Source organism: Seriola aureovittata, chromosome 18, assembly GCF_021018895.1.
Source record: "Seriola aureovittata isolate HTS-2021-v1 ecotype China chromosome 18, ASM2101889v1, whole genome shotgun sequence".
NCBI classification, from domain to species: domain Eukaryota; kingdom Metazoa; phylum Chordata; class Actinopteri; order Carangiformes; family Carangidae; genus Seriola; species Seriola aureovittata.
Genome location: NC_079381.1, coordinates 20,406,705 through 20,426,768, shown reverse-complemented (window position 1 = coordinate 20,426,768; position 20,064 = coordinate 20,406,705). Strand labels below are relative to the sequence as shown.

The following is a 20,064-nucleotide window of genomic DNA, read 5'->3' as shown; positions in this document are numbered from 1 at the left end:
CTATTATCAAAATAGTTGTTGATTATTTTGTTCTCAATCTAATAATCAATTAATCAACTCATTGTTCTGATAAATCAAAAATGTATAATATCTCTGTTCTCGTTATTTAAAGTCAGATTCTTCTGTAACTTTTTGTAACTCTGAAGTCAGACATCCAGGCATACGTTATGTGGCTGAAGGTTTATGTCCACAGCCTCTGATAAATCATTTCCAATTACATTAGATTTACCGGTGTATTAGGAGTTATTAGAAACATTTTATACATTAAAATAAAGGTTTCCAAGCCAAGATATTGCACGTCATGATGCGAGAGCTTAAATTATAGTAGAGTTGAGCACAAGAAAAGCTTCAATTGACCATTTTTATAGTTACGTTACATTCTACTCTTGGGATTGGTCACTGATCCTGTGTCTCAAGAACAATTAAAAAACCTAGACAAGATGTGAAATTTTGATGGGATTTATAATCTTTCAAATTTTATACAGTATTAATAGAAGTTTGCATCACTAGTGGAATTTTTCATGTCAAAAAGGGTAATACATCCCAGTGAAGATCTGTGAATGTACCTATTGTCCCTCACCAGCATTTTGGCTTTTAACGCAGTTTTAAATCTCTGGTACATTCTGCATGATTTTGATCTTCTGTTGTTTTAATGTTGGTTTTGTTGAAGCTGATAGTAACATCTATAAGACAGCTTTTGGGACATGTTGCAGTGATTGTGATGAAGGATTCTTGGCAAATCCATCATCATTTCATATATTTATCCATGCGCTGACATTTCCTTCAGTCTTTAATCTGTCAAGATTCCTCTTTGTCATTATCCCTCCCTATGTAGAGCAAACTCTAAGAGTCATATTGAATAAATGTGACAGTTGTGAATCCTTAAATAAGGTGCTCTAGTTTTAGATGTGCTTTTGTAAACACTGCATCCATTTAGATATTCATTATTCATTAAAATTAAGGGACACAAAGCATGGACCATGGACAAAGAACTGAACATAAGAAAGAATAATCCTCTTTTCTCTTTTGTTGGTATCATCTCGAGTTAAATTTTTTTTTTTAAATGCTTAAAACTAAAAGCGGTTGATAAGTTGTTTGGGTGTAACTAGAGCTGAAAAGATGAATCGATTAATTGATCAAGAGAAACTGAATCTGCAACTACTTTGATAATCTATTAATCATTTCAGTCATTTTTCAAACAAAAATGCATATCATTCTCTGATTGCTTCTCCTACAATGTGAGGATTTGCTGCTTTTCTTTATGTGATAAAAAAAAATCTTTGGGTGTGAGGGTGTTGGTCAAACAAAACTAGGAATTTGAGCTGACAAACTACATTTAAAAACTTTTAAAGGGCAATTTTCACTTTTTTCTGACATTTCTTAGACAGAAGTCAATCGATTAATCAAGAAAATAATAAGATCATATTAATATATATTTTTAAAAATCTATATAAAAAGGATATTGTTCAACGTAATGAATAAATATTGAATGAAATCAATTAATAAATGACTCCAGATTGTTGGTATATGACCTTGTGGAGACATCATTCCCGTGTTTTACGAGCATCATATAGATATAACAGTAAAACTTCAAATTATAAAGCTGATTTCAGGTCGAACCAGATCTAAATACCACTGGACACTGTCTGGTAGTTCAATAATTAGACACTAGAGTTGATGTCAGTGTTAAGCATAGTATCAGCCTGACTAGGAGTTGCCTAATTCATAAAACTACTCTGCCATGGGAGATAAAACTTTTGAATAAGAATGCGTTTGATAATAACATTGTCGCTAAGTCCTCTGGGATGCAACAGAAAAATATAATTAAAGGTTCCCGGAAATTCGCTGTTTTCGCTTATTAATGCAGCATTAACTAAAATTGGACATATGGGTATGTTTTGTAATGTTAAAATGTAAAATATAAAGAGTATGTATGCATATTTCCCGGGTAAAAAAAAAAAACGCCAATGCCATATTTGAAAGGGTCCATGCTTGGCTGGACTCTGGGTTTAAGGAAGCTTGTCCGCCCGGTAGTCGGAGCGGAGGGGGACTCGACGGCGAGAGCTTCAGGCGGTGTTGTGAGCTGGTGACGGACACCGAATGATCTCCACGACGGCTTTCCTAACATCTTGAATCAACGACGAACAAACTCCTTCTGTATCGGTCGTTTTGTGTCATATCCAGGTGAGTTAAACTTGTGCGCTGCCTGTTTTGTGGGTATAATCTGTGTGAAAATAGCCGAGGCTAGGAGTGGAAGCTGTGGCTCAATACAAAGGCTTTCTTTGCCGGAGAAAATGCCGGGGCTGCAGCAGCCGGGAGGCCCGCCTGTGTCTTTCAAGTCACCGACTAGCTACGGTTATCCCCCCAACGTTATTCTCGCCATCTCTTTCATTTCTCCACAGAAATATACATTTCTGTTTTGTATAACATCGTTTACTGGCTTTACAATTACGTTTAGCGCCGTTATCGACCGAATACAGTGGGTTTTGACAACCGTGGCCGTTACCAAGAAACATGGTTGCTCTGCGGAGTCTCCTGACGCTGCACGCCGGGCATCGGTGCAGTTCGTGCCGCTAGACGGTTACGGGGACAGCCGGGGTTGCTGTGTTGCAACCAGGAAAAACGTCCGGGAGGGAAAATGCACGCAGCAACACGTTATGGTTATGTAATCCAGAAAATGCCACCCACAAATGTTGGCATGTCTGGAGAAACTTTCTTTGTACACATGATATGTCAAACTAAGTTGTCGTACGACTAACGTTATTGCTACCTTTTTAGCTCGGTTTATGTGCTTTTCGGCATTTTTCAGCGGGGCGTCTTTGGTGACCCGTCCCAATTTCGTGTAGTTATTCGCTTCCTTCTACCAGGTTCGGCAGCTTTTAATCATTGTCGAGGATGGTTAAGAGTTTGGGATATTGTCTCTTGGTGTCGGCTGCAGTCGGGTGGCTCATTCTCTCTGCAGGCTGCATTCAGAACCGGGAGGGAGGGGGTTTACATTTGGGTTAGGCAGGCTAGCAGAAGCTCTGGCGTAGCGACTCTTCGACTGGGTTAATGCACGAGAGCACGCTTGCTCGTGGAGGTTGTTGCAGGGTTTAACATTTAGTTCATCGCAGGACAGTTTAATAGTCGCGCTGGGTTCAAGTTCCACATTGCCATCCAAAGTCTACGGAGCCTGGCAGGTATCAGGTATCAAGCTAAGATATATTAATGGTGGAAAGTAACGAAGTACATTTACTCAAGTACTGTTGTTAACAATGGTGGAGGAAGGACTCTGACCCTTTACTGAAGTAAGTGCTAATACCCCGATGTAAAATACTCCATTATAAGTAAGGTTCTTGCATTAAAAGTGCAGTATTTTACAGTATTACGTTTTGGGTTTTTTTAAGCAGTATGTACTGAAAATCTCTAAAATATCTAAAGTAGAAGTACTCATGCTACAAAGTAATGGCCCCTGTAACTGATACATTATTATATATGACATTATTAGATCGTTAATACTGGTGCATCAATGTATTACTGCTTGAGATGGAGCTGGTTTTAACAGCTTTATATATATGTAGTTTAGTCTTAGTTGAGTGGTTCCCAAACCTAGGGGTGGGCCCCTCCAAGGCGAAGCAATATAAATCTGGAGGGTCTAGACATGATTGATAGTTAATTTTACCTGTAATGGTGTATTTTTAAATGTTTATTTTGCAGCTCTACTTACATAAAAGATGTGAGTACTTTTTCCACCTGTGATTGAACCCTAGCGGCCCAGCCTGTTCATGATCTGACAACTGTCACTATTCTGTATTGCATTACATCAAAGAGTAACTAAGGAGAGCTTAAACAGTGTCCATTGTACCATTAAAACTGAAAGTGGAAGGATTTGTTGAGGGGACAAAGACCAATTGGATAAACACTATAATTTAACGCCGTTAATTTGAGGAAGTGGACTCAGTAATTATAGGGGTATCTGTATTAAAACACAGCTGCCAGCCTGACACTGACTCTCTGAGTGCTTCTTAATAAATGACTGAACCAGGAACAGCAACCTGTGACTTCAGTTCCTTCTCTTTCAGTAACTTAACAGTATTAATTTGGTGGACTAAACTAAATAATTCAAGGGTATAATTTGCTACTTTGTTAGCACCAGTAATCCAAAATGTCATATCTGCTCTTCTCAAACTCAATCAGTGGGATCTGTGGAGCTTTAGGGGCCTTTCAGTGGGTTTCATTGGGCCACTATGGGAAAAAGGGTTTATTTACCCACCTAAAAGTTAACATAAAGAGAGCATGTATTAAATGACTTCTGAGATGAAAGGTCTCTTTCACCTTTCACCACTGTACACCAAGAGTGTACAGTGATTGTAATTGTGTGTAAAGTAACACACATTTCAGGGTGAAGTGGAGTTTTGTTGTGAAATACAGTTGTATTATTTGTGCTGTAATGATATGCATTTAACACATCAATCAGAGCTTCAGAGCAGCCCAGAGGCTGGATTGCTAACTGGGCATATGGGACAGTGGATCCAGGGCATCCATTGGCCCTGGATGCCAATGGGCCTTGAAGGCCCCAGGTTAATTTATGTCAATTATTTTGCAGTGATTTGATTATTGCACATTTGTCGCAATATGCATCATATTAGAGAGAGGCTTTAAATTGGCTCATGCATTTTTATCTGATGAAAAGCCCTGTCTTGTATGTAAATTATTTCATTTGCTATTTTTTAATCAACTTGAAGCAACTATAGAAAAGAATCCCACAGCTCATTTTTGCCTCAGAGTCCAATAGCAGGTTAATGTGGTCATGGGTAGCCTTGCTTCTTTTGGTACACTCCAAAAGTTTGGTAGATTGACCGGATGTTATTTGCCATAATTTGTAAGAGCTGTAATGAATTCTGTTTCTCCACAGTGTTGATGCTGAACACTTCCCTCAGGGGTTTCACAGTACAATCCTTCCGGCATCACTGCATCTGCTCATTTGGTTAGATTCCCACTAGTGTTGTGATCCTGTTCAGTTTTAGTATATAACTGAGAAGTCACTTTTATGCACTGACGTGTTAATTCTGTGGGACTTTTAGTAAATGGGGCCAAAACAGGACTGGGAGCCAGACACTAGACCACTCTTATTGTGAAGAAGCTGCAGGCATTCCACACACTGAACCAATGCAATACACACCAAAGTGAGTTGCAAGATCAATCTGCCTAAACCATGCTGCACCTTTTTATTTACATAATAACATACAGCCTGCACTAACTACTGCAGAGTGGTCACATCAGGTTCCTCCACAGGGTGGCAGCAGAGCAGTGAGTATGCCTACTCTGCTGGATGTGCAGCTGTTTGTCTGGATATGTATTCAGATGGGGTGTCTCTGTTAGTATTGACCATTCTGACAAACTGTATTGAAAGTGAAGGGAAAGAAATCAAATAAGGAAGTGCTGTCAGTTGTTGGAAGTTAACTGTATCTCTAACATAATGAGAGGGGATTATTATCTTTTTAAATTCTGATGGCTAAATCAAATTGTTGGTGTCTGAAGAAACACAGTCTTTCTAAGACTAGGGAGGTAATAATATGAGAGACAATAAGAATAGAATGCAGCATTTTCTTTAGTGGTGAAAGATTAGTTGCTTAATGATTAGGGAACAGAGCCAAGCAAAAACATTATTATTATTATTATTATTATTATTATTATTATTATTATTATTATCATCGTGTTTTTAAGGTTTCAGATGTTGATATTGATATCATCCTCAAAAATCCATTATTGGTTGGGGTATAGTTTGAAGATGTCATCTTGTGCTTTGGGAAATTGTGGTTTTTCCATAGATGTAAAAAAAAAAAAATCACCAGTCATTGTAAAACGTGTAAAGAAATTGTCAACTGCAATATTTATTTTCCTTTAATGTTTGTAAGTAGTAGTAGTAGTAGTAGTAGTAGTAGTAGTAGTAGTAGTAGTAGTAGTAGTCAGCTATCTTAAACTCTATCTTAAATCTCCCTGACAATAGACTGTCAGTCCAAGATGGCTCTGCATGGCTGATTAAAATGTAAATTTGGACATCTTTAGACACATTTTTTGCAATATTCCAATATGATGGACTTCATTTACAGCTCTTACAAAACACTAAGGATCTGATGTGTGGACACAGAATGAATAATAATGTATGTCACTAGAATATTGTGATAGATGAATCAAATAGAAATGCTACATGTAGGGTTTTCATTTCTTTGACTTTCCTTGCCTTGTTTCTGTTTCCTTCTTAGATTTAACAATGTGATTGTGCTCGGAGGCAGCTGCACTCCAGTGGTCGAGGACCTCACCCTACTTCACTAGAATGTACTTGATGAATGTACCACCTGTCGCAGCGACGCAAACAGAATGGAGAACATGTGGCCCACCTGGAGGCTATAGCCTTCAGTGCTTCAATGACTCTGACACCGAGTTGTCCACCAGAGGCACACCTATCTCAGATAAGGTCCGGATGATCATAGAGAGCCTTAGGAGCACCCAGTCCTCCCTCGAGATGGGCGACGAGATCGAGGGAAATGTGCTATCAGGACAAGACGGTCATCCCCAAGTCTGCAAGGTTGCAATGGGTCCTTATGTTGGAGCCAAGTCCAAAACTAAAGGTCCCACTGCAAACCAGCAAGCAGATGTTTCCTCCCCAGTCAACCACGAGAGCACTGACTCCGACAGTGATGATTCCGTGGACAGAGGGATTGAGGAGGCAATACTGGAGTACCTGAAGGAAAAGGATGATCACAAACGCAAGGCAGAACCATGCTCCACATTTCTCCAATCATCCAAAATTCAGAGAAAAAATCCGCCTATTCCCGAGGTTTCTAAACAGAACTCTGACAGCAATACATTTTTGATTGCAAGCAACCAGCATCCAACATGTGTCAAAGAAACCCAGACCACACCAGCTGTTATACCTATAAAAAAGTTTATCAAAAACAAGGCCTCCCTTCACGACAGCATGGTCAAGAAATTGGATTCTAATAAAAGTACAACAACCAAAACTTTAGTCCCTCTCAAAGAGCAGACAAAGAGCCCATCTAAAACGATCAGCATATTCAACAAAGTGAAGTGCCCGGTCACAGTGAAGGTGGAGGAAGACTCAAATGACTCCAGTAGTGATGATGGTATCGAGGAGGCCATTCAAAGATACCAGCTAGAGAAAAAGGAGCAGCAGAACACAAGGGAGACTTTCAATCCACATGCATTCAAAGAAGAGGAGTCTGACTCCACTAGTGATGACGGGATAGAGGAAGCTATTCGCTGCTACCAGCTTGAGCAACTTAAGGAGAAGAGTGTCCTGAAACCATTCTTACACAAACAAAAACCCTTCAGTAAGACATTAATGCATGCTGTTGGAAGTACAAGCACGGAAAACATGAAGAAAAACAAATTGAGAAAGAAAAAGACCAGAACAGAGAAAGAAACGAAATCTGTTCCTCTTTCATCTGCTTTCATACCCAAGAATTCACTGTCCGAGAGCCGTAAAGGAAATGGATTGCTTTCGTTTAAAGTAGAAGGTTTTAAGGATCAACCCACACCTGCTCCCCCAAAGGTTAACACAACTGCAGAGCTCATGTGTGCTGAGGCAATACTGGACATTTCAAAAACTGTTATGCCCGGGGCCTTCCCTCATAGTGTTGGCCTTACCAGTTGTGCCCCTGCCGAATCTTCCGTGCAGTCTTCACTTCCTGACGCTTGTCCAGATGAAGAGAGTGATAACAGCTCCATTGATAGTGAAGATGGGATTGAGCAAGAAATTAGGAAATTTCTTGAGCAGAAGGCCCAAATGCACAAACAGCCCCCTGGCTCTGCTGTAACTCAAGAGCCTCAAAGTATGAATGAACCAGAGAAAGTGAAAGCAAAACAAGTCGCAACTCAAAAGAAACCGTCAAGAATGTCGCTGACGCAGAGAAGAAAACACAAGGAGGAAAACTGTAGCATTCCCAACATGTCAGGGATGGATAACAATGTTAAAGTAACAGCCCCTAAATCTTCACCTGAGCATAGAAAAGATTTGAGCCCACTGGTGTTTTCCCACAGAAGTCAAACACACCCAATAGCTGGGATACACAAGACAGAGCAAAGTGGAGACAAGAGTAGCTCACTTGACAGTGATGAGGACCTGGACACCGCTATAAAAGACCTGCTCAAGACAAAAAAGAAATCAAAGAAAAAGACAAGAGACTTAAAGCGGAAATCAAGGAAGTGCCTCAAGGATGAAGAGCCACTGCAAAGAAATGCTTTCCAGGCCAAAAAGTTAAAACCTGAACCTTTCTCCAAGCGCAGTGCTTTGAAAAAAGTACAGAAGAGTAAAGACGATGTGAACGACAAGATTGGACAGAGTAATAAGAACATTTCCCAACATAAACAAACTGATGAAAGTAAAGAGCATGACATGCATGGAGGTGAAACGGAGATATTGAAAGGGAATGACGGACGAGACTCCATGTTGCCTCACAATACTCAGACTGCTCTTCAGATAAAGGATGATAGTAGCTCAGTAGACAGCGACGACAGCATTGAGCAAGAGATCAGAAGGTTTCTGGCTGAAAAGGCCAAAGTTTCAACTGCGGTGAAAAGTAAAGACGGAGATGTATCGAGGAATGGTACTGTTATGGTTTGTACCCGGATTCAAGATGAAGACATTAAACAGGAAAATCAGCTGGCTGAAATTCCAAGAAAAACTATCACCACCTCTTGCCCTGGACAACCTCCTCTGAGCAGTCCACCTCAAGATAGACCTATTCCAACGCCACAGAGTTTCTCTTCTGTCGGTGCACAATCACGTCTGTCCTCGGTCCAGTCCTGCAGCCCTGGTCTTTTGGAGCCGGCAGACGGGGCAGGGGCTGCTAGAACCGAGCAAAGGAGGCCTGGCATGGGGAGAGGTAACGTCCAGGAGGTAACCTCACAGCTGGAGAGAGTTCGACCAGTTTTGAGTCCCAGCCTTGCTCATTCTCGTTCTGAGTCAATCAAGTGGCGCCAGAGCCTGGGACTCCCCATCACTGACACGAGGACTCTCAGTCGAACACAATTCCATATCACCTCATCTAAAATCAATGAGAGTGCATCAGCAACTCTACCATATCAAAGCGGGGACATCAACCTCAAATCACAGACTCCAGTCGCAGTTTGGTCCTCTTCAAAGACCAGTGGAGCGCCCTTCCCCTGGTCTCCGGAGACATCTGTAAATAACACGTTCACATCCCCTGGTTTGAATCTTTTGTCTACTGCCAGGCAGCATCCGAGGATGTCCTTTACACGGAGCCAGCCGCTTGGCCACAGGTCACAGTGTCCCATAGAAGGAGAGACAGAGAGTATGGTGCATATGTCTAAAGACAAGAGTGTGTTTGTCGAACTGGAATCTAACAGGACCAACCATGTCCAGGTTCGAAGCAGGGAAAGGAGCGAGGGAAAGGAGAGAGTGGACTTGCTAATTGAGAAAAAAAGAGAAGGCGAGAGCGTGAAGATAGATGATAAAGAAGTACATCTAGAAAGAGCAGAGGAAGAATTTGTAGATGAGGCAGATTGTGAGTCAGGCAACAGGAGAAATCCAGAGAAGAAGCAGGGCTTTTCCACATTGTAAGTATTTCCTTTGGTCACTATGTCCCATAGCATTATAATCCAACTTTTATATAAGTTCATATTTTGATTGTGCCCTGCTGATACATATAAGGTAGGTTATGATCAAGTTCATTCATTTATAGGCTCTAAGGGAATGTTTGTTAATACAAGAAAACAAAACAGGCATTTTTTAATGTGTTTGTACATTTATACAGCTGTGTAACATAATGGCACCATCATGAAAACTTTTTTTGTGCTCTGAGGTTAATCCATATCACCGAACCTTTGAAAAGCAATACAGTGACCTTTTGTAGAATAGTTTGTTGCAGAAAATGACTTCATCCTAAATGACTGTGACATTTTATGTAAAAAGAAGTGACCCAGAAATATAATCCGTCAGCAAAGTCCAAATGCTTAAAATTAGGATGTTTTTAATGTGTCCATGGAACAACACAAATCAGCAATGTTAATCAGAAAAATACATGCTATTATTTCATAATAAATTACAAAATTTAAATGTCATATATAGGTTTACTTTAAGAAGAAATCAAAGATCTTTTATGTGCAAAAGTTAGAAAGCCTTTATTGTTGATGTTATTGTAATAGGTTTCATCACTGCTCTATTTACGGGACAAATTATATATTATATTATATTATAGATCAATTAGACTTGTGCATGCAAAACAGAAAATTAAAGATTTAAGCATTTTTTTCTTCATCATATATTTTAGAAAAGACATTTGAAGTTCTTTTTTTTTTCACACTTCATATCATTAAGGATTAATCAGTTGATGAAGAAAATTGGCTAATTAATCAATAATGAAAATTAGTATAAATGTGTTTTATCAGAATCTATGTGAATTTTTTATCTTGCATCACCATACAGTATTGTCATATGTATGTAAAATAAAATCTACTGTTGTGTTCTACTGATAATGAAACTCTATCCAGACTGTGTTCCCGATATCCGAATACATGCTATTACTTTAACATCCTCAAATTCTTCTACATCAACTCTCTACCTTGCTCTATACTGTTTAGCTTTGGCTGCTTGTGTCATCACATTACTCTCGATGCTTTCCTCCCCAAGAAATACCTTCCCACTTAATTCCAGCAAAAAAGAGTCGCCATGTATTGTCAGCTCCGACCTGAAAACATGCCTCTTTACTTCATCCCTCACCCCACCCTACCTCTTGATTTTATCACCTCAGTCTGATGAAGCTCGAAATCTGGTTCTTCTAATGATGACAGATTCAGTAGACCCTTTCTAACTTTTGCACATAAGGAGAAAAGGCCAGGGTAACCTTTTAAAGAGATTATACCCTTGACACCTAAAAGGCACCTTTTTAGAGCAATTTTAGAACACTAGCAGAGACTGAAACAATCATGTATCCTTTGTCGAATACCATGGAGATATTATACTACATCTGCTCAACATTTGTTTTTCAGACACAGTGCCCTTAGTTCATTGTATGGTTTTAAATTTATAGGTGGGACATTAAAGCTCAGTGGTTGATGAAAGCCACTATAGCAGTCTTGGATTTATTACCTCTATGACTCACATGTTGTTCCAGTTCCCACAGAAGCCACATACTCACTCCTCTCTGTCTTGCTAAACTTGATATTTAGTGTGTTCATTTCTTTGTCATGTTAAAGTTTTCTTGAATTTCCTATGTGAAAAGACTATTTATTTTTGTTTATCAAAAAAAAAAGAAGTTACTGAACATGCTGTGCATTGCCAGGTTTTGTAAATATTTTGTAAGAAGTGTTTTTTTCTTTTACTCTTTCAAATAAAAACTTTTGCTGTGTCTTTTAAGTGCATCTGTGTAATAAAGAGTGGAATACAAACAACAATGGGCCTTCTTCATTAATAATGTTTAATAATTGAAATCATAGTAGCATAATTTACAGATGTTAATTTTTTTTGAAGATGGACGTGGTAATGAATTATAAGGGTGTTAAGTAATTACTGGGGAGTTGTCTTATGCATGTCCTGCTCTGCCTTGCTCAGGTCTTTGTCCACTGCCATTGACCCTGGCATCACCTTCAGCCCTTGCATAGCTCTTACCACAGAGGAGAGAAGCAGGATGTTCAACAGGAGGTGCCTGGCTGAAAAAAGCAAGAAGGTAAAAATACATAGAAACAATTTATGGTACAGTTTGCAGCCTTTCACTATTTGTATCCCTTTTACGATTAAACCAAATGTTCAGTAACAAGAAAACGCACTGGCCACATCAATTACGAGGAAAACTGAGAATATTTTTTTACTGTTTGTAAAAAGGTGTCCAGATCCAGAGAGTGTGAAATATGTATTACACAATGCTTGCAGGGGAAAACTTCTCTCAGTGTTTGTGTGCAGAAGAAGACTGTGCAACATGTCAAAAGAAAGCTTCAGTTTGTTCCAGTGTACAGGTATGTGATTGGACCTAGATGTATATGTCTCACATCGAGTGATCACAGTAAAAAAATTTGTTTATTTTCATCTTTTTGCAGGAGAAATGAAGCACCCAGCCAGCACAGCAAAACAAGATAAAACATCATTATGAAAGTTAAACATGCATGTAGATGTTTGATATTACAGTATGTGGGTTGTTAAATAACTCCTCTGAACTTTATTTAGCCTTCATTTATATAATGTTTCATGTTAGTTTTGATGTTGCAGTCTAATGGAAATTTAAAATTTTGTATAACATTTCTGGTTAAAAAAAAAATGAACAAAACACCATTACAAATTGGTGCCCTATTTTGTAATGTTATAAGTTATATATTAAGTAGATTCTCCAAATAACATAACAAAACGTGGAAGAAAGTTTAAGTTCACATGTTTGTTTATGTAACCAGTTGAGAGCATTTCTTCTTTTTTGCAGTTTTGGAAAGAATAAATCCTAAACCACAGGAACTGCCAGAGGGTTGTACTAACTACATTTTTCTATTTATTTAAAAAAAAAAATTTATGTTGCTCCTGAATAATTAGAGTTTTCTGGTTTCAGGCTTTTAGTTATTGCTATTATTTAAACTCATGCTACTTTGTCCTTGGCTAGACATATAATGAATTCCTCTTTGTATTACAGCAGTTGTTTCTAAATCAGGAGTTATTTCCAACTTTAACATTGGTTTATATTCTTTTTTTTATAACTTAGCTCCATAAAAGTGTGTTTGCAGCCATTGTTGTTGAACTTTTTTCAATAAAGTTTTGAAGTTTGAATTTTTTGTTTGGACGTTATAGAAAACTTTTATTTTATGGCATCCTATGAACTTCAAACACAAACACCGGATTGTTTAATAGAATTTATTTATTTACTTTAAATTAATTGTGTGTCATTGCTATAGACCAATGTGAACTAGTCTGTTCTACATACTCCGGTACGATAGATGGCGGTATGCACCTAAAAGCTGTTATTCCGGCAAATGAAGTAAAGAAGAAGAAGAAAAACTACAAACACGCAGGCGCAGGTTTGCTGACCTTCCGTGGTAGTTCTTAAGCAAGCATGGCGTCCCCGACACTAACGAAAGGTATCTGAATATTAAGTATTTTTAAATCTCCAACGCAGTAAATTGTTTTTAATGTATTTCTCACAATTTTAGATTCATAGCGAGCACCGCTTTGACGTTTTGTTTTTATGCTAGTAATCCTAACCGACAAGCTAGCCACAGCTAACGTCAAGTAGCTAGCTAGGTAGCAATCAGTACTTGCTTGTAATAAGTTAATATCCGATGTTTTGACCGGTATTTGTGTTTCATATTTAGGACTTTTGTTGCTACGACAGCTACGGACTTTTACAGTCGGATACTCCAGTGGTGGATATCAATATACCACTGCAGCGGCTCTTAAATCACCTCAACCTCACATTAACGATGTTCCAGGTGAGCAAATGTTGCAGGGATGTCTGTGATACAACGATGGTTGGATGTTGTTGTTTGTTTTTACGTAAAACTTACACAGCAATTTTTCGTTTTCGTGCAGAAAAAGTAATGACTCTGCCACTTGAGAAGCCGGACTTTTTCCGTGTGTCAGAGCTCTTCTCGTTGAAAGACCTATTCGACGCCAGAGTGCATCTTGGCCATAAAAAAGGTTGCAGGCACAGGTTGGTATTACTTCACTCGGCTCATGAAAAATATTTGATTCCTTTGGGCTAATTAATTATTTGGCCGTCATCAATAATTTACTAAATATGTCAGCTGTTATTTCATTCAAAAGTAACTTGACAAATCAACAAGGCAATAGTATGCACAAGGAATTGCTATAAGGTGCTTTAAACTGAACATGTAATATGAAAATATAAATCTCACTTTTTTCTTTTTTTTAGGCTTATGGAGCCATACCTCTATGGCAGCCGTTTGGATCAAGACATAATTGATCTTGACCAGACTGTGGAGCATCTTCAGCAAGCCCTGAACTTCACTGCCCATGTAGTGTACCGCGGCGGCATCATACTTTTCGTCAGCCGCCGGCGTCAATTTGGACACCTGGTTGAGAGCACTGCAAAGGACTGCGGGGAGTATGCCCATACACGGTACTGGCAGGGTGGTCTCCTTACCAACGCCCCTATCCAGTATGGCCCAGGAGTCCGCTTACCAGACCTCATCGTTTTCCTGTCCACTCTGAACAATGTGTTTCAGCAACATGTGGGGATCAGAGATGCAGCGAAGATGAACATTCCCACTGTAGGTGTGGTGGACTCGAACTGTAACCCCTGCCTGGTGACGTACCCTGTGCCTGGGAATGATGACACTCCAGCTGCCATGGAACTGTACTGTCGCTTATTCAAGATGACTATCAACCGTGCCAAAGATAAAAGAAGACAGATGGAGCTACTGCATGGCCTGTCAGCACCCTCTACACCAAGCTCATGACATAATATATTCTATATAAGAGACATTAAAAATGTATTTTAAAAGATAAGACTGTTTGTGCTCCCTGTCATTGTGCATCTGCATTTGGAAAAGATCTGATCTGTGTTTGGGGCTGAGTTGAATTAGCCACAGTGCTGTCTTATATTTAGACTGAAGTTGTGTGTATATTACTCATTAATGAATCTTATTTCTGTAACATGACTTTCTCATTCTAACTTAACATTGTTCTTTACCCTTAAGGTTTGTATAGACCTAACTGTTATGCCCCACTGGTGACCAAGGACTATGTTTACATGGATAATCAAACCCTTTGTGCCACTGTCGTGTTCGTGTTCACGCTCACGTGCTGTAGAACAGCGCAAATGACTAAAACCTCTTACATCATATCAATGTTGGAGTTTGTGTCTATTTGTCAACCCAGTTTTCCCTTCATGCTGAGCCCTGAGGGGTCCTGCAACATGGCAAAAAAAAAATGCATAGTGCATGTAGGGGAAATAGGTCTATAAGATAAAAATGTTGAATACTGTTCTCCCAAATTCATTATAATGTACTTAAACATAGTTTATATGAAAATATGTTTGATTGTTGATTTTAATATATGTAGCATTTAGCTCATATTTACCAACATGATCTGATCTGATCTCATTGAATGTATCTTAGTGCATTTATTCAGCTGCTCTACTTAAGTATAAGTTTGAGTAACTCCACTACATTTAATATCTTAAATCAATAGTTAAAGTGCAGAATCTGGTTACTGGTACTGTAATATTATCATACAAGTGATATACTCCTGATCACTGTTCTTCTTTCCTCTTTTCTTCTTCAACTCTCTCAGCTCCACTCATATATCCCTGGAAATGTCCTCCACTCAAAGAAAATATTAAACAATATTAGTTTTAATATTTCTGATCAAAAAGTATTGATGTAAACATATTGAATCCATAACTCATTCTCTTAAATTTGCTCCACCTCTGCTCTTCTTTCCTCCTCTTTCATCACATTTCCATCTCCTGTCCATGAAGATAGATTTGTCTCAATATCATTTGTGTCAACAGATTGACAGTGAGTGAATGTGTGATCTGTAAGTATAAAACACCCTCCACAGATACAAAAAGAAATAAATTTGTAAATTTACAAAAATATATTGCGAGTATAAAACAGATCCACAAGGAACGCAAATGATCGCCTGCCGATGACGCCATTTCCGCTTTTCAGACTAAGAGCACGCAGGCTTCTGTGAGCTTTTATTTTCCCCCAAATAATTAGGGTTAAGGTCTTTGATATTATGACTGTTGGTGTTGATATTTTTTCTGTTAAGAAATTACGTATTGCAATTTTATTGTCATTGTTAATATGTAGGCTAAGCTTACGTTAAATACTAAACCGGCACCTGTTGCCATGGCGATAGTAAACATTCATGTTGTGGACTGGGGGAACGGAAGCAGGGTGCTGGATTTTAGACACTGCGATGATAATGAATATGCATTGTAGATAGACCACATTTCATACCCATCCATCCTGTAAAGAGATCATTTGTGTCATTTCTTTAAAATTGAGTTTATTGTAATTATTCAGTCCATTTCTGGAAGGTGTTCTATATTTACAGATTACACATTTACACGATCTGTTCACACAAATAGCATTGAGACAAATCTACATCCATACCTGTCCCTCTTTGCCTGCTTTCTCCACAGAGTTTTAACGTCTCATTTCCTCATCCCTCCTTCATTCTTTTCCTCCCTTTCTCGTTCACTCCTCCCTTGCTACTCGCTTCTTCACTCTTCAGAGAAACACGGGGAAGTCGCTGGTATATAAAGCGCATGACTGCACGAGTTTGGTAGCTCTCAGCTTCCGTAGCTGTATAACTAGTTCTCCTGGATTAACCTGGTCTGACCACCAGGGACATACGCTGCGACGACAAAATGGTGAGTGTGATTATTTGACCTCATAAACAATGTTTATGTATAACTTCATAACTGTTGTATTTAACGATGCAGCGTCACATCTTACTCATAAAGCGCTAGTCTTACGCGTTGGACTCAAAAACTTAACATGACTTGTTGGCAAATTTCCACTTTTCCGTGTAACGTAAATATGGATATATCATATTGATATTTAGCTATAATAACAGAGAAGGTTTACTTTAATTCTTGTGTGTTTTATCAAGCTTGTACATCGTGTTTTGGCGCCGCTTGACTTTCAACGTTGTCAGCAACAGGCTATACTTAGGTTTAAACTGTCTCAATGTCTTTTTCTTTTTTTTTTTTTTTTTAGACCTGGTTGTCCTGTTAAAAGTGAAAATGTATAAATGTATAAATGTATAAATGTGAGTGACAGTAACATTGAGAATGCAGCCAGAAATATATAGATAATAATAGAAATCAGTGGGAAACATGGGAAGTCAAGTTATAATAATTTATAATTATTTATAAGCTGCTTATCTAAGTAAATAATATAATAGAGTGGGTTAATTAATTTGCCAAGTGAGTCAAATTAAAAGTCAAACAAAATATGAAAATTGTGCTACAACTCACGATTTGTTTCATTACCAGTTGATGTTTTGACGACTTTCTCAATCAAAAAGTGTTGTTTATTAAAATGTCAACGAATTGTGTTACAGACATTGTTTAGTCAAAACATCAGGCCAAAACCTATATATATTAAGTCAACTACCATAGAGGAGAAAGAAAACCTGACATCAGTCACATTTGATATACAAGGACCAGTAAAATTTTGCCATTCTCGTTTTAAAAATTACTTAAATGATTATCAAAATTGTTGTCCATTAATTATCAATAAACTAAGGATCAATGCTCTATATAAAATGATACAGGTTATTACTAAAATATTGTAATTGGTGCCACACTGCCATCAGTTTAACCACCAATAATTTAATAAAGTAACTGACACAAAATGAATGTGCCAGTGGAAAATAAAAAGCCAGTGACAGTCACATGTTGTCAGTCAAGAGGTTGTTCAATACTCACCATAAATATTTCCGAATACAGCCACTGACCGCACCATTTATTAGCCAGGATGTGACATGAAGTTCATCATTATTACTACGACTTTTATTTTACAAATGTAAGGTAGGGCTTAAATGATCAATTCATTCCTTGTTTCAGTCAGACCTGGCCTTAACAGATTGTACCATCTCTTAGAAAGCCAACTGTGACTGTGAATCTCTGCTTTACGATAATGTGTGTACATTCATTTCTCATTCATAGACGTTGCCTTCGGCTCTGTTTTATGGACACCAATTGTTAAAGGACCAATGGACACTGATCTTTGGTATGTAAAATGGTTTAAATAGTTGTGAAATATCTTCACACTGTTCTGATGTAGGTTGCTTTGGTTCTTGCAGGTATAGGACATGCAAAGCAGGAAGATACATGCCTTGGCCCCATGAAGACAGCTGATCACAGTTAGTGAGATGACAGTGAATGGTAACCAGTCTTGTTGAAAACTTACTCTGTAACTGGACACATTAGGGTTAACATTGCCCTTTGAGACGCAACTCTGGCTGCAGTGTCTTTGTTGCGCAATAAGTGGGCACACAGTAACCGGCTCACGATAGCTCAATTTCCACTCGTAAGTGGGCTTTGGGTATGGAACCGGGCCAGATACTTACACTCAATTTATCACAAGGCTGATGTCAGTAGTAATTCATATTGCTGATTTGTAACACAAACATCAACCTCACTGAATGAAGCTTGGTCTATTTCCCTGTCAGTCATTGTATCAATAACCCAATAAGTCTGTTCTTATGGCATTTCAGGACAAGTGTGGGCAGATGTGAGAGAATTCCCTCTAAGGTCTTATTTATTTGTTATAATGTGAACATAAAAATTACATAAAAACATTCACATTAATACGCAACACATAAAAGCGATCCAAACATTTTGCTTTTATTGTTTCCTACTAATAAAGGTCTGCATCATGTGGAGGGCCAGAGTTCACCACTGATGGACCAGATAGACCTGCAGAGTTGCTTGGAAATGCTTGGACAATTCATGCTTACGCTCTCATCCAGCCTTCCCCTTGAGACATTGCAGCTCGACATTGTTTAGAGCCTGTGTCGTAAGGTAACAGAGGATAAAATGGCAACATCATCCTATGCATTCAATACCTGCAATATTTATTTTAACAACAGATCACTTTATTGAAAGCTCCTAAGTGAATGATTGTTGAAACGGGAAACTAACATGACTTAAAAAACTAAACCAATTCTGACTTTTCTTCACAGATGGAGTGCCCAAAGTACCCAACATCATCCTGCCTCATTCTCAGGACAAGACATTTGAAGCCATCTGCAGATATGTGCGCCTGAAATTGAGCACTGATGTATGATCTTCTGCTTAAGCAACATGAAGCCTACTGCTCTTACACATAGGGGTTATAATGATGAACTATCACTCAATGTGATGTTATAATGTAGTCCGGTATGATGGCTATTTCCTGAAGTTGTCCTTTTTTCTTTTTTTCTCTTTAGTTTAAGAGACTATTCTTAAAGTCCAGCCTTATCCAATAAGGATGAATCGGTCCTTGTGACTTTGATGTAATGTGAAGAATTGACATTTATTTAATATAGTCTCCCCGATTTGCTTAATTACTTGTTTCTCAGATGATATGATTAAATGACTCAGGTTACTATTGATTACTCATTCGTTTTGTCTTTGGATGTAATGTTATGAATTGAAATTTATTGTATTTTTGTACATATTAATATATGTAATCAGATTTCTGTTGAGCTAATAAATATGTTTTTAATAAATATTTGGCAAAAAAAAATTCTCAACTGTGCTGGGACTTGGATGCTTTTGTTTTTTGGGATTCTGAGAAATTTGTTGCAAATGTCTGCTGCTAAAGTATTTAAAAACATAAACTCAAACTTTTGTTAGCTGTACACTGAAATATCACCTTTGGTGGTTGCACTCAAACAAATTTTAAGTCAAAATAAATGTTTCCCAATATTGTATTGTGAAGAACTGCTTAAAATGAACTGTGACTCTTGAAATAAACCCTATACAAATAAATTAACCTGTTTCCTGGGTTGTCTCACAACATTATCAGTCAGCAGCGCTGTAAAAGTTCAAATGTAGCTGTAGGTTGAATGTAGTGGAGCAGTTTCACTATTACTAAGTAAAATCCCTGGAAGGGCTACCATGGAATATAATATAATTATTTTTATCATTTTAGGCTTTTTAAAGCACAAATATTAATTATTTGCCCTTTCTAGCTTCTCAAATTTCAGGATTTGATGCCATTCTTTGTCACACAAACTAAAAATTTTCAAAAATCAGACAAAACAAAATTTGACGATGTCACCTTATTCTGTGGGAAATGTTTTCACTGTTGTCATTTTATATATAAACAATCAATTAATCAAAAACAGTAATGGTGGTCAGATTAATTGATGAATCAAAAATAATTGTTAGTTGCAGCCTTAATTGGAAATCTCAAGGGTCTCTGCTTTGAAATTCTATAATTAATTTAGGGTAACAGACATACCCATGCAACCACTTATGGAAAGAAATGTTAGGTAAAATTCAGAATGGTAGTTCTGATTATTATAAAAGGGTCAAGTATAAAAAATGTGATTTTTCACAATTTTGACAATTTTGAGTTTACATATGTCATCAAAGT

The 20,064-nt window shown here is 38.0% G+C and overlaps 2 protein-coding genes and 1 long non-coding RNA gene across 5 annotated transcripts; all 3 read left to right on the top strand.

The window, feature by feature from the left end:
* The first annotated feature begins 1,794 nt into the window (after positions 1-1,794).
* On the top strand, positions 1,795-12,463 carry ppp1r26 (protein phosphatase 1, regulatory subunit 26). 3 transcript variants are annotated; one of them, XM_056403469.1, is made up of 5 exons: positions 1,795-2,184; positions 6,246-9,582; positions 11,576-11,690; positions 11,894-11,976; positions 12,058-12,463. In XM_056403469.1, the coding sequence occupies exons 2-5, from the start codon at positions 6,317-6,319 to the stop codon at positions 12,095-12,097; spliced, it is 3,504 nt and encodes a 1,167-aa protein (XP_056259444.1). In that variant the 5' UTR covers positions 1,795-2,184; positions 6,246-6,316; the 3' UTR covers positions 12,098-12,463. The 3 variants fall into 3 exon arrangements, with proteins under 3 accessions (XP_056259444.1, XP_056259442.1, XP_056259443.1); XM_056403467.1 differs by having other exon boundaries at positions 11,846-11,976; XM_056403468.1 differs by lacking the exon at positions 1,795-2,184 and adding an exon at positions 3,018-3,287 and having other exon boundaries at positions 11,846-11,976.
* Positions 12,464-12,971: 508 nt separating this feature from the next.
* On the top strand, positions 12,972-14,804 carry mrps2 (mitochondrial ribosomal protein S2). The gene is made up of 4 exons (XM_056403470.1): positions 12,972-13,077; positions 13,312-13,428; positions 13,529-13,649; positions 13,872-14,804. Exons 1-4 carry the CDS (start codon positions 13,053-13,055, stop codon positions 14,416-14,418), a joined length of 810 nt encoding a protein of 269 aa, XP_056259445.1. The 5' UTR covers positions 12,972-13,052; the 3' UTR covers positions 14,419-14,804.
* Positions 14,805-16,220: 1,416 nt separating this feature from the next.
* On the top strand, positions 16,221-19,448 carry LOC130186510 (uncharacterized). Its single transcript, XR_008830295.1, has 6 exons — positions 16,221-16,343; positions 17,646-17,709; positions 17,783-17,864; positions 18,197-18,233; positions 18,349-18,503; positions 18,665-19,448. It is a non-coding gene; the product is annotated as an uncharacterized LOC130186510 (long non-coding RNA).
* The last annotated feature ends 616 nt before the right edge of the window (positions 19,449-20,064 follow it).

What these genes read in the sequence shown, in the direction of transcription:
- ppp1r26 (XM_056403467.1), top strand. Translation starts at nt 6,317, where the DNA reads ATGTACTTGATGAATGTACCACCTGTCGCAGCGACGCAAACAGAATGG. An exon ending in TGGCTGAAAAAAGCAAGAAG is followed by an intron (nt 11,691 to 11,845) that starts GTAAAAATACAT and finishes GTTTGTAAAAAG; the next exon opens with GTGTCCAGATCCAGAGAGTG. An exon ending in CAGTTTGTTCCAGTGTACAG is followed by an intron (nt 11,977 to 12,057) that starts GTATGTGATTGG and finishes ATCTTTTTGCAG; the next exon opens with GAGAAATGAAGCACCCAGCC.
- mrps2 (XM_056403470.1), top strand. Translation starts at nt 13,053, where the DNA reads ATGGCGTCCCCGACACTAACGAAAG. An exon ending in GTCCCCGACACTAACGAAAG is followed by an intron (nt 13,078 to 13,311) that starts GTATCTGAATAT and finishes TTTCATATTTAG; the next exon opens with GACTTTTGTTGCTACGACAG. An exon ending in AAAAAAGGTTGCAGGCACAG is followed by an intron (nt 13,650 to 13,871) that starts GTTGGTATTACT and finishes TCTTTTTTTTAG; the next exon opens with GCTTATGGAGCCATACCTCT.